This window comes from Diceros bicornis, chromosome 5 (assembly GCF_020826845.1).
Source record: "Diceros bicornis minor isolate mBicDic1 chromosome 5, mDicBic1.mat.cur, whole genome shotgun sequence".
Lineage (NCBI taxonomy): Eukaryota > Metazoa > Chordata > Mammalia > Perissodactyla > Rhinocerotidae > Diceros > Diceros bicornis.
Window position 1 is genome coordinate 16,308,318 of NC_080744.1, and position 13,128 is coordinate 16,321,445.

The 13,128-nt window shown below is 36.4% G+C and overlaps 1 protein-coding gene across 2 annotated transcripts in view; it reads right to left on the reverse strand.

Moving 5' to 3' along the window:
* The window catches only part of AKAP6 (A-kinase anchoring protein 6), a 438,207-nt gene that overhangs the window by 62,883 nt on the left and 362,196 nt on the right, over positions 1–13,128 (reverse strand). For both annotated transcript variants that reach the window (XM_058540747.1, XM_058540748.1), the window contains 2 exons: positions 9,337–9,483; positions 6,008–6,232 (listed from right to left, as the gene is read on the reverse strand). In XM_058540747.1, coding sequence (XP_058396730.1) covers positions 6,008–6,232; positions 9,337–9,483 — 372 coding nt within the window. The remainder of the gene's footprint in view (positions 1–6,007; positions 6,233–9,336; positions 9,484–13,128) is intronic.

Sequence of the window (13,128 nt, forward strand, 5' to 3'; positions counted from 1 at the left end):
TTTCTACAAGGCAGTTCTGGATTGTATCCAATTACTTAAAATTACTTCCAAAGAAGTGTTAGGTGATGGATTTTTTTATATATGGTGGGGAAAAATATCTGATAAAAGCTGAATTCAGTATTTTCTTTTGATGAACATATGTGGTTAATATAATAGCTTTCTCAAAAAAATTACCTAAGACACATAGAAAGGATTAAATCCTGTCTGATGTCTGTTGATTTTGAGAGCGTTTTGCATGCTTTTGTTACAGCCAGATTGAATTACTGTAATTCTTTGTTTGCAGCTTTGCCAACAGCATCATTACAAAGGTTGTAATGGCTCCAGGACACGGCAGAGAGATGATCTTGGCACCTGTAGAAACCACGGCCTCCTTTCTCATATCTCAAAACTTCCAAAATATTCTCTCCTGTCTTTCAACCTAATCTCTTTAAAAAATGTGGGTTTTGCGGGATATAGGAAGTGTAATTATGTTTACCATGCTATTTGAGATTGGTTAGAGTAGACACGGGAAATTCCCTCTAAATGTCTTAGCTAGATTGGTCTTATTTTTATTTCTGGAAATTACACAGCAAGCTTTGGGAAAATATTTCTTAGAGCATGTGAACTGTTTAGCCCTTTTATTTATCTCTTTATTTTGTAAAAGTACATTAGTGATATTGCGTTTCAGAGTAATTACTCAGTAATGCTGCACAATTCATAGTTAATTTGAAATCTTTTTAAGGACTCTAAAAATCTTAATTTCCAAGATTTAAAACATTGACTCACTGAATTCCTTCAGCTGGCTGTCAAATATCCAGAAATGGGATGAGGAACAATAGGGTAAGTTACCAGTTAATGCGTTTATCTCTTTTCAGAAATAAATCTTTGACCTAGGGACTGCTGAGTCTACACAGTAGTGGCAAATTGTGCAACAGACTTTCTAGGTCTGACTATTGGCTCTATCACTTACTGAGTGTACCACCTTGAGTTACATACTTTAATTTTCTCTGCCTCCGTTTTCTCATCTACAAATAGGAGATAATAAACCACCTGCCTCGGGATGGTCATGAGGATTAAATAAGCGAATGCAGGTAAAACACTTAGAAACTGTGACTCATATCTTATGAGCACTCGATAAGTATTAGTTGTCATTGTTATAATTATTAAAAGAACTTTTTGTTCCTTCTAATGCAATTCTAGCATGATCTCCTTTCCTTAAGGGAGTTGCAAATAGTAGCCATACCCATGTTTATGATAATTTTTCTAATCTAGAGCAGGGTCAGGAAACTAAGGCCTGTGGGCCACAGCCGGCCTACTGCCTGCTTTTGTAAATAATTTTGTAAATTAGTCTTATTGAACACACCATATTTACTCACATATTGTCTGTGGCTCTTTTACGTTATAACAGTAGACTTAAGTAATTGCGACAGAGATTATAACTTCTGGCCTTTTACAGAAAATGTTTGCCAACCCCCGATTTGGAGTAAAACAATGTTTCAATGTTTATTTTGAAGGGTCAGAGAATGATAGCATGGGAAAATATTGGAATTTGAACCCAAACACCATGGCTTTGTCTCTGTCTGTGCTGCTGGTTGCTGTGTGGATTCAAACAAGCCACGTTAACTTTCCACATCTCAAGTTCTTCATTCATAAAAATAAATAAAAATACACATAAGAAGGTGATCCTAATTTTCAGCTTACATAATCACTGTAAGGTTTAAGTAACATGCATTAAAAAAAACATGCTTGGGCAAATTTAAATTGCTAAGCAAATTTGGGGCATTAATCATTGATGAGGTTACCAAATCTATCCCACTCATTTACCTTCTTGATGACAGAGCCTCTTGGTAGGTCTAAACTTGTCCTCCCCAGGCTGGTTCGGGGCCTAGTCCGGTACTGAGGCCTCCTATAGCTGGTAATGGATAATTTCTCCCCAATTTGAGTCTTTAGAATAATGAATTGGGTTATGGGATACAATGAACGTATGATTAAGCAATTATTTTCTTTTCTCTCTGAAGGGTCATCGTTAAAAAGTAGTGCTTTCCAGCCAATGGCATTGACGCACACACAGCTCTGAGGCCCTTTGCCAGCTGGCTTCACTGAATCTCTGACGCGCTCTCCGCATTCTGCTGTCACGGTGTGTTCACTCCTCGCCAATTTTGCATTTCTGTCCCAGGGCTCTTACGTTCGCACCTCGTGTCTCTCCCCCGTGCTGGGCTTTGGCTCGTTCTTTTTCAGGCAGAATTTTGCCCTGTGTCTAATCCCACATTTACCACACTTACTGCCTTAAAGAAGAATACATTCCACAATTGCTTTTTCTATTTTTCTGAAAACTTAAGATCCTGATCCCCTGTCTCATCCCAGACCAAGCTCTGAGGAGGAAACACAGTTGTGTCTACAAAGCGATGGGTTTTCCTTTTCATATGCAGCACCCTCCCTCCCCATTCTCCGGGGTAGTGCACTGTGGCTTATCTGTCATCACTCTGGGTGTCATATAAAGAAATTCATTCTGTTAAAAGTCTGAGATTTTAGAGAATGGAGAATCATAGAGCTAAACCCTGTGAATAAAGCCTGTCTTGTGTGTGACCAATGACAGCAGGAGACAGTTGGGGACACACAAGGAGAGGTAGAACATAGCAAAGAGTTTCCTACACTTAAAAGTTCTTTAATAACTCTCCTGTCTGAGCTGTTTTATCACTTAGAAAGGCAGAGGGTATCTGTTCTTTGGATTTGTGGTAAGTAAAAATTTTTATTCTGCATATGCTTATTACCAATTATGATTTTGACAGGTTATAAACATTATATTACATTATTATTGTAGTACAAACATTTGGTTTCATTCTTCCAATGAATGTGGTAATATACAGAACACTTTATTAATCATACACTAAGCACTACAGAGTAAACAGCTCAGAAATATTTAAAATTCTGGTGAGGAAAGACATTTATTCCACAGATATGCAGAAAGCTTTCTTAAACAACAAATAGAAGTACTATCACGCTAGATCCTCTTAGCTTATCTGATCAAACTCCTCAAGGTCAAAACTTTAGAAGGGACCAGAGTTTAGTTGTAAAGAAAATCCTCAGGGCTCCATAATTACAAAAAGTTTGAAAAGTTTCTATTTAAAAAGTGAAACATGCCAAAGACATTTACACCAATATAATACAAAAATGTAAAACAAAAACACACATATTTTCACCTCCCAAGATCTTCAATAGCTAAAGCTATTTGTTCTTCGGGCCAAATTGCTGAAGATTGTGAATGAAAAATGTACCACAAAAAAACAATGACATTAGTTCTGTCCTGCTTTTCCCTTTGAGTCACCTGCCACAGAAGGGCATTCAGTAAATATCAATTTTGCACAGTAGTTCAGAGAATGGGCTTTAGAGTCAGAAGACCCAGGATTTAAACCCCAATTCTACCACTCATTATATGAGGCCTTGGACACACAAAACTCAACCTCTATGTGCCTGTTTCCACATCTGCAAAATCAAGATCCTAATGCCGATCTCATAGGTTGCTATTAGAATTAAATGAGATACATGTATTTGCTCACAATGGAATTTTATATAATTGTCAAAATAAGTGACTGACAGCCATACTCAACGACATGCATGAATCTTGGCATTATAATATTAAATGAAAGAGGAAGTCCTAAAAGATAACATACAGCATGATTACCTTTTAATAAAGTTAAGAAAAACTAAAATAAAAAGTATTCTTTTCTATCAAAGGAAAGCAAGGGAATAAAGAATACGGGGTTCAGGATCTTGATTACCTTAGGTGAGGAGAGCAGAGGATGAAATAGGGCTGGGGAAACCATATGGTCAGGTGTACATTACCATCAAGGTCCTACCTTTTGTTTGGGGTAGGAAAATCTCTGTATTTATTACAGAATCTTAAAAATAGCTAAGTAAACAAGAGTAGGGTATAAAGCAGTTAGTTTAATGAATAGTGACACTGAAAACATAAAAATGTTCTAAGAAAAAAATACCTTTGGAGAAAACAAATAAAATAGCAAAAAGCATCTGATAGTCTATGGTGTTTTTGAAATAAAAAATGCTATGATTATTTTCAGGCACTGAGATGCATATGGTAAATAATGAATTAGGTGTAGTGAATATTCCCTTAGTGGCTAGAAAGTGTTAGTAAATGACTAGGACTCCTAGGAATTATCTGATGATCTAGAAGCCTAGAGCCTTTTCTCTGTCTCAAACTCTTAAATTTGTAACTAGGACCTAGTGGAAGATGTTGATGACACAGTACAAAGCTAAAGCATAAAGCCAATGTCCTTTGGAAGCATCAGCAAAATGAATACAGATTTATTCATGCTTCCATTTCCATAAGAGCGAATGTGAAAAAAAACGTTGTTTTCAAATATCTATGTATGAGATATGTGGATAGGTAGGTAGGTATATAAATAATTGTAATAACAAACTTCCTGTTGTTTCCAATTATTATGTTACATTTCTGGGCTTATAATGTTAAGAGATTTCTATCTTTTACAAAATGCACCACTACAAAAAGTAGAAATAATAATTTACATATGTGAACTCATAAATGTGTGAGATAAATACTCTGAGCATCCCATTTTATAGATGAAGAAATTGAGGCACACAAGGATCGTACAAGAGACATGACCAAGGACACAACTGGCTGGAGGCATTAACCAGTTCACTAAAGCTGTGATATAGATACTGTAGAGAAAAAATATATTTCACAACATCCAGCCTACTAATAATCAGGATGCTGTGTAAGGTACATATTAAGTTCAAATAACACAGAGGGAAATTGAAGACTCCATCTCCCTGCAGTGGGGGAGAGGGTGAGAGAAGTGGAGATGAAATAACAAACCTTCTGGATATTAGACTTTAGACAACATAACCCATTCGCCTTGGCAAGATGCTTTCATTTAACTTCCAGTTTGGTCTTGTCAATTCAATGGCAGAAGAGGAAGTTTTCGATGAAAACAATTTGTAGGTGTGTAACTCAGACAGTTTAGCAGGAAGTATTGTGGTCTTACTTTTGAGGCTGCCTCCGCTGTGCTATGCAGGTGAGGAAGGTGAGCCTGCCTGCCTGGCAGAGGGAAGGGGACCAACCTGTGACTACTTTCTCTGGTAGATTGCTGGAAGACTGCAGGGCAGAGGGTGTGAGATAAATGAAAGCCTTTGAGAAGAAACAGTTGCTTGGTCCCAAGAAGTTCTGTCCTTTTTGGCTTTCCCCTTTCTCCTCTATAAGACTTTTCACGCCAGAAGGTTTCTTGACATTGAATTCATATTCTACAACCCCAAAGCCTCAGGCTGACACCAGCCAGAGCCCACATAATCACTGCATTTACGGGAGGGTTCACGCAGTACAGGCTAGTGTGGGCAATGAGAGAAAACATTTGAATTTTAAACTGCTTTTGAATAGATATCGTGTAAACCGTGGAAACAAACAGGAAAATGCTTCTCCTTCATGGACATACAGTGAACACACACACAGCTGTGTTGCTAACCTTAGCATTTTTCTATGATGGACTATGCCTGTATTATAGGAAGCTCTTTTACTTTATATCTTCCTTCCATAAATAGTTGATTCTTTCATAAGTAAAAATTATGTTTCCTTTTGTTAGCATTTATGGTCTTCAATTAAATGATGTGCTTTTATCATACCAATTTATGGAAGTATTTTTAACCACATTATTTATAGAACATTTAGGTCTGCCTTTCAAAGTCCTCAGTAATCTTTAGTGTTTGCTGGTCTGCTTTTAATTTATCAGAGCCCTCCCTCAACAGGCATTGCACAAAACACACAAGCAGCGGAGACTTCCCCTATACAAGGCATAGTTGATATGCTTCATGCTCGTCTTTATACACACACAGACGTTGGCGTATAAGAAACGTGGAGGGTGTCTATAAATTCAAGGGAACGTTTAAGTGCACAGTGATACATAGATACATGGATATAATACTTTATGTACTTGATAAATATTTCATCCCTACCATAAAGAAAGCTTTTTATCAACTTTGATTGTTTTTTTATTACCTTAAAGTATTGCAGTTCTTTCTCAGCATTCATTGTTCCTTCCTTTTCTTGTCTCAGACAGGAATTGAAGATGAAAAGCTCTGTATCTCTTAGCCACCCTTTCAGTTCTTTGATCCTGACCTCCAGCTGCCTCACCAGGCTTCCGCTTTCAGGAGAGAGAAGGTCACGTGGACCCGACCCACCGTGCCCTGCCATTGTGTCCTGGATCTTCTCTCCTAAGGTTCTCTAATGCATCAGATTAAAAACAAAAACAAAAAACACCACCAACAAAAAACAAAAACATAGATTAGTTTAGGTATCAAAAACATACCACAGTTTGGCTGGTAACTAGAGCCACCTGGCAGGTGTCCAGCCATACCTGCCACCTCACGACTGACATTCAGTTCAGAGCAGCTCGTTGTTCCATTTAGGATTTGAATTCTTGAGCAGTGTGTGTTGTTCTGACTACCACTGGAGGCTTAAGAAGACCTCATTCACTTATAATTTCTTTTAACAGAAAGGAGAGTTGACACAAAAGTTCACCATGGTCACTGATAAAAATTCATTTGAATTCTCATGACAGGAGTTTACAGTAAAAAATTCTCTGCATAAAATTTTCAGGAGATAGAAGTCTGAGTTTAATCAATATACTAAAGAGGCTAAGAGTAGATTGTGCATGGAGAATTATATTCCTCTTTTTGTTTTGTGAAGTACAATTCCTCAAAGCACATGACTGAGGGTTGTTAGGAAGGGGTGGCCTCCTTGGGGCTGGAGTTGAGTTTACCTGACTGGGAAATTGTTCAACCCCACAATTCTTCCCACTTTGCGTTTGTGGATGCTAGACTTTGTGGCATCTAGCATGTTAGATGCCACATACATGCTAGATAGTCTAGCATGTTTGTGGATGTGTTAAAACAAATCTCCATCCACTACACAAGAAGTCTTCTTAGATTAGCCACTATGGCGTGAATGTGCGTCAGGGAGAGGTTTGGTTTGTTTGTTTTTTTCATTTTTGGTGGAAACACTCCCTTTGGAGAATCAGTAGGAGTTAATCTATAATGATGAATTAAACCTACAAAAATAAGCTTTATAACACAAATAAAATTAAGTCAACAAACATTCATCTGCTGTGTAGTGTTCTGTAAATAGTATGTTTAGGAGATCACAACAGAAAAATAGCCTTTCTCGGCCAACCCCCTTGTATTTTCATGGTGCAAATATTGATAATTTGAAGACCCTCAGTGGAATCCAGATTTAGCTATTGTTTTTATGCTGTAACAAAAGTAGCAGCAGGAGGTGAAATCAATGCCCTTGGAGGGTAGGGTCACAAAAAAGAATTTATTGCCACTTTTTTGTTCTGGAACAGTTTGCAATCATAAATTCTTCATAAACAGAATACTTCAGAGAATGGTCCGTCTTCATAAATATACGACAGAGGACATCAATTTCATTTAATTCACAATTTGTGTCAGCACAGCAGATGCCAATGCCTGCCTTGATAGGGTTGTTTAATATGCAATTGAGACAGAGTAATATGCAGCACAGGGGACAAAATTTCACAGATTAAACTGTACGCACCACTGACATTTCATTCTAATGTATTTCCATTCCACACTGTTCACCTTAGATGAAAGTAATATTAAAAACCATATCCCTCTATTTTACTATTGTTAGAAGTTAAAATCCCTGTCTTTAAATTTTTTTCATGCCAATTAAAATGTAATCATGCCAATTAAAGCAGTACGTCTGGTGGTGTTAGTCTGGCACCGGTTTTGTTAAAATCTTCCCTCCACCCTCCTCTCTCTCTAAATCATTACAAAACTCTGCATATTGTATTTGAATATTTTTGTCAAAATGGCAACCATTTTTAAAGTGTCTGACTCATAAAGGATAGCTAAATACTGTTTCTTTTTTTAATATTATGTTGATTTAAAATTTTTATTGAGGCAATCTACATGACATACTTCAAACAATTTTCCAAAAAGATTATTGCTGGTTATTTACCAAATTAGTAAAACATATATTAAAATACAACGTAAACAGACAATCTCTTTATCTATCAAGCACATAAAGTTGTTGTTCTCATCTATTTAGTAAACAATCTTTTAAAATGTCAGACGCTAACCACATTTCTCCTGTATGAGATCAATGAATTCTGTAGAGTTTAGTAAGTTCTGATTTAAATCACCATATTATAAAGTGAAAGCGATTAACTACTATTAAAAAGTAATGTCACAATAGGTCAGAGTAAAAACTTTCAACGTTTTAAGTTACTTTGTACAACTGCAGAGTGTAGTGAATTTAGATGAGAAAGCTAGGATTTAAACTTGTGGTTTTTTAATCACCTAGATTAAGCATGGCATAAACTGAACACTGGCATTCCTCCAAGTTATCAAGGTACACGAAGAGCTTTTTATTCAAAATATTTTTGGAGTATTATTTCTTTAAAAATTAAAAAAAGGCAGGAAATGGAAGGCATGCAAATTTATGCTCCATAACTGACACCACCCATACTTAGCTGTTATAATTAATCATTTAAGTAATTGACAAATTTAGCTTACCCTTGATTTGAAGTGAAGGCAATTTAGGAGAGAAGTTGATGAAAAAATACAGTTTAACCTCTCTCTCTCAGCTGTTTTCCAACAAAAGGACGGCACTGTCTCCTGCACAGTGCCATCCTGGTCTCTGGGTAACAGAATCTCTATATTGCCTTTTTGCCAGATTCTTGCATCTCAGTCTTTGGCTGAGACCCAGCCCATCATTGCGTGAAATGAATTACATGAAACTTTTTTTTTGGCTTTTGTTAAAAGTGAGCTGGAAATTGAGGCACAACATAGAGGCCGATTTAATTCTGCAATTCAGATTTGGGTCAAATTTGCATCTTTGTTTTGGTGGCTTATTGTGACTTGAAAGCTGTAGTGACAATTCCACTTTTCATCTGAAAGGTACAGTAAATAGTTAAACAGTGGATGTCTCTAACATGTACCTTCAGAATCAATTCTATTAACATTCATTCAAGCATGACAGTCAGTGTATATCAGATATACTGTATTATAGTTGACTTGGTGCATACCCATAATACATGGCATATTTTACTTACTTTTTTTATGTATTAAAGAACCAAAATTATTAAAATCAGAGAAGAGACAAGCTCAGAGTAAAAAAAATCAACAGAAGAGGAAAAGCAGTGTTTTTCCCCCATAATAGCATGAATAGCTTGTTTGAAATGTAGGTAGTGAATTGAAAGAGAGAGATATTTGTGCCTCAAATTAGAAATCAGACAGACAGAGCACTTCACTACACACAAAAATGTACGTATAACCTACAAACAGTAATAAAAATGCAAATACCCCAAGCAGTTCCCATTTTTCATTAATTGAATCCACTTTTTCAAGGAGATCATTTGGTAGTAAAACGCCACCTTTCTTCAAAGCTTCAACCTTACTAAGCAGCTCCGTCTTTTTCAGGTCCCTGATGGACATTTCCACACTGTATCTCTAAAAGGAAAAGAAAGAGATACCATTAGGGAGGGAGGTAGTCTAAGAAAATCTCTGAGCACAGAGTTAGGGATGCTCATGGGTGTTAAAAGTTTTTGTTTCCAATAAATTTATGGGGAGGCTAAACCTAAGTACCTTGAGTAGTCGAGGAATATTGCTGAAAACAGTTAAAAATATATATTACTCACATGTACACAAACATCCAAGGTATCCATCTAGTTGACTAAGATTTATGTCTTTTTAAACTAAAGTTTATACACACATTTGATCTTGAACTTAAAAATATTCCAAATAGGAAAATACCCGGTCGATTTAATTTTACAGTTAATTTTGGTCAACGTTTGGCTCCAGGGTACCGCCAATCTCTCATCTCTGCCCCCCGAAGGACCAGTCTCAGAGTGGTACAAATAAAATTATCCCTAAAGAGTAGGTAACTTCCTCCTTAACCTACAAGTCCCCAGAATTCTCAGTTAACATTTTTTTTTTTCATTTTTCTTTTACTTAAAAACTCTGCGTAAGCTTGGAAAAGAGGTACATGGAGAGAAAAAGAAAACCAGTGCTTTGGGAATGATTACAAATCTACACTTTTTTATTGATCATTGTAAAATGTCCCCAGACATCACAATCGATTACAGAACCCTCTCCCCCAACACATATTGTATTCTAACAAACTGCCAAGTGAGTCTCTCCTAAAAGATGTTTTGCTAGAGATAATGTAAGTCCTATTTAATACGACAGTTACTATGGTGATTCTCTTCAAATAACTTTTTGGATAACTTCAGAGTTAGAAAGTCCTATATTATGGACAGCTATCAACGACTGGGCTGTATTTTTTAAATGTACACATGAAAATACCTCTGAGTAGAAAAGCTAGATTCTGGCTAAAATCTTAAACATATTTACAATTTCAGGATATTCCCAAATATAATGGCAATCCCAAAAGTTCTTTCCTCGAGGCATAAAAGTTAGCTCCCTGAGGTCCCTGGTGGTATCGCTCCATCACCCTAACTGAGCTAAAATGAGCACCTTATCAGATCTAATAAGAAAAGCTTTTGTCTGCGCCAAGTGGCAAATCAGCAAGTTCAGAACATGCCCAAGCTCTTGGGTGATTTTATTCACCTTGAATTCATGGTATTATGTAAGATCCCAAACCAAAATACAATTGGAAGCAGCTTAAAGGAAAAGATGTGAAATCCCCGTTTCGGTTAATAGATTCTCAGTATTTGCGTGCATATGTTTGCATACTTTTAGTTTCATATTTTAATCTTTCATTTACACTAAACATGCACATCATTTGTATTATGTAAACTTCTCCAAATGTTAGTCATTTGTGGATCACAGAACAAAATGTTTTAAATAAGGTGATTTAAAGCATTTCATAGTATTAATGAATGTTGATCAGGGTGTCAGAGTATCCAAAATTACATGAATATGTATAATGAAAAAAATCAAGGGTTGCTTTAGAGCTCTTTCAGAATCTGGGCTGTGATACATGGGAAATTCTGATTTCGTTTTTTAATGGCAGGCAATTACCAGGACCACGTTACTCCAACACTTAGAAAACACACTGTCCACTCGAGTTTTCTGGACTCAACACTCAACGAGTATTTTAGAAACCTACGTGGTGTTTCATTTGTCAAAGTGATGATTGGAGGAGAGGGCAATCTGCTTTATGTAATCAAATTCCCATCTAAGGCGATGTTGCTGACAAAGATTTACATAATTAATTTGGTAAGACTTCTTTGACATAATATTGGAAGAACCAGCATTTCAGGCAGCAGAAGAATCCTATGCAAATCTTTTGGTTATGCCACTTGCATTAATCGACAGAGGAAGAGCTCCCGCTGTGCCACCTGGGAGCAGCCTCGACCAGTTATCGCTTGCACTTGTGACAAGCTCAACCCCCTCTATACCCCAACTTTGAACGGCTCCTACACAGCAGATCAGACAAGAAAGAGAACAGTTTAGATGTGTCCCATAAAAATGATAGTCTCACAATAATAAAAATATAAAAAGCAATTAATTTAATTTTAGACACAATAAAATAATTTCCTCTGTGAAATGTGGTAAAAGTAGTCACTGCAACAGCTATTATAAAAGATTATTGCACTAAAAAAAGTTGTCTTTATGTATGCTTTCTGTCTTTGTCACCATGTAACCTACTGTATCAACAGCTTCGTGAAAGATGTGATTGATGGACAATGCCTTCAAACTATAAAAGCTAAGAGAATCCAGCTAATTGTTAGATGTATCGGTTGTGCATGAAACGTACTAAAATGTCATGTAATTTAAGATGAAAATATTTATTTTGATTTTTGAAGCACTCTGAAGGTTGAATCTGATAGGATTTAGGGCCTCAAGCTGTATATGTAATAATTCCAGGAGGGTTATAGTTTTGTTGATGCTAGTATGTTTTTGCTCTTCTCTCTCCCACATTTTTTCAGAGGCATTAGACGGGGAGAATCAACTGCCTGCTCTATCAGTTCTCGGTCATCCAATCAAGTAGGGCTACTTTATCCTGTGGTGAGAAGATAATTTAATCTTCATATTCATTCCACCCACAGCAGTAAGTGAGCAGAGGCTGCCCCATTGTGTCCTGCAGTCTGGGGATGTTATGATATAGACTATTCTTCAATAGCCAAAAATGAGATTAGCAAAGTTAAAGTCAGATGGCTTTTCTTGAGTGCTAAGGTAAATAAGCATCCAGTATTTAATTTCCCCACAGCACCTGCTGTGGGCCTCTCTGTCTAGTCAAAAATAAAATATACTCTATTGAAAGGGCATATTTACATTATTAAGTGTATTTGCTTGGCCAATTCAATTTTGACTAATGAAGCTTCCTAATAGAATTGTGAATAATCTAAATTGAAGACATAGGCCACTCCTCTTCTAAATGCCACTCTGGTGTGTATAGAGAGATAGATAAAGAAAATTTTAAAAACAGAGCTAAAAATCAACACAAATACTAGCTCACTGTTTTAACTAAGAATTAAAGAAGTTTATAGAAAATTCTTATTCAGTGCTACTTTTTAAAAGCACAAATGCTAAAATTGAATTATAAAACAAAGCCAGCAAAAACAGAGATTTTTGAAGTAAATATAATTAGAAATGCATGAAGACTTGATTGAGATAACTTTTTTGACAGTTATGCTAAAGGCTTTTTTCCCTACTAAAACCTTTTTTTGTTGTTGTTAAAAATCACACCGAAAATTCTGCCCAAATGGAGACTGGAACAATGCCTTGAAACAGTGTTAATTGTCACCATGGAAACCAGAAGAATAAGCCATTTTGAAACTGGTATAGAAGGCACACATTGAGCAACTCAAGCATTTTTCTGCCTCCCTCAATGTTAAAGAACAAGATGCCTTGTCACTGTGAGGTCAGAGAAAGAAAGCATCATGAAAGGGTTGTAGATGCTCACTGTCTAGTAAATAAAAAAATAAAAAATAAACTACATACAGCTAATGCTATAAGACTCTACCCAGTGAATCTTTTTGAAACAGAAAGATCATCAAAAGATGGCCAGGACTGGGGGATGGATTCTACCTAAGCAAAACTTCAGGGCTATATTATGTGAACCTTGCCCCCAAAGCTCCCTGGGAATTCTGCTGTTGTAATAAAACTTCAGAAGAGGAAAGAAAAAAG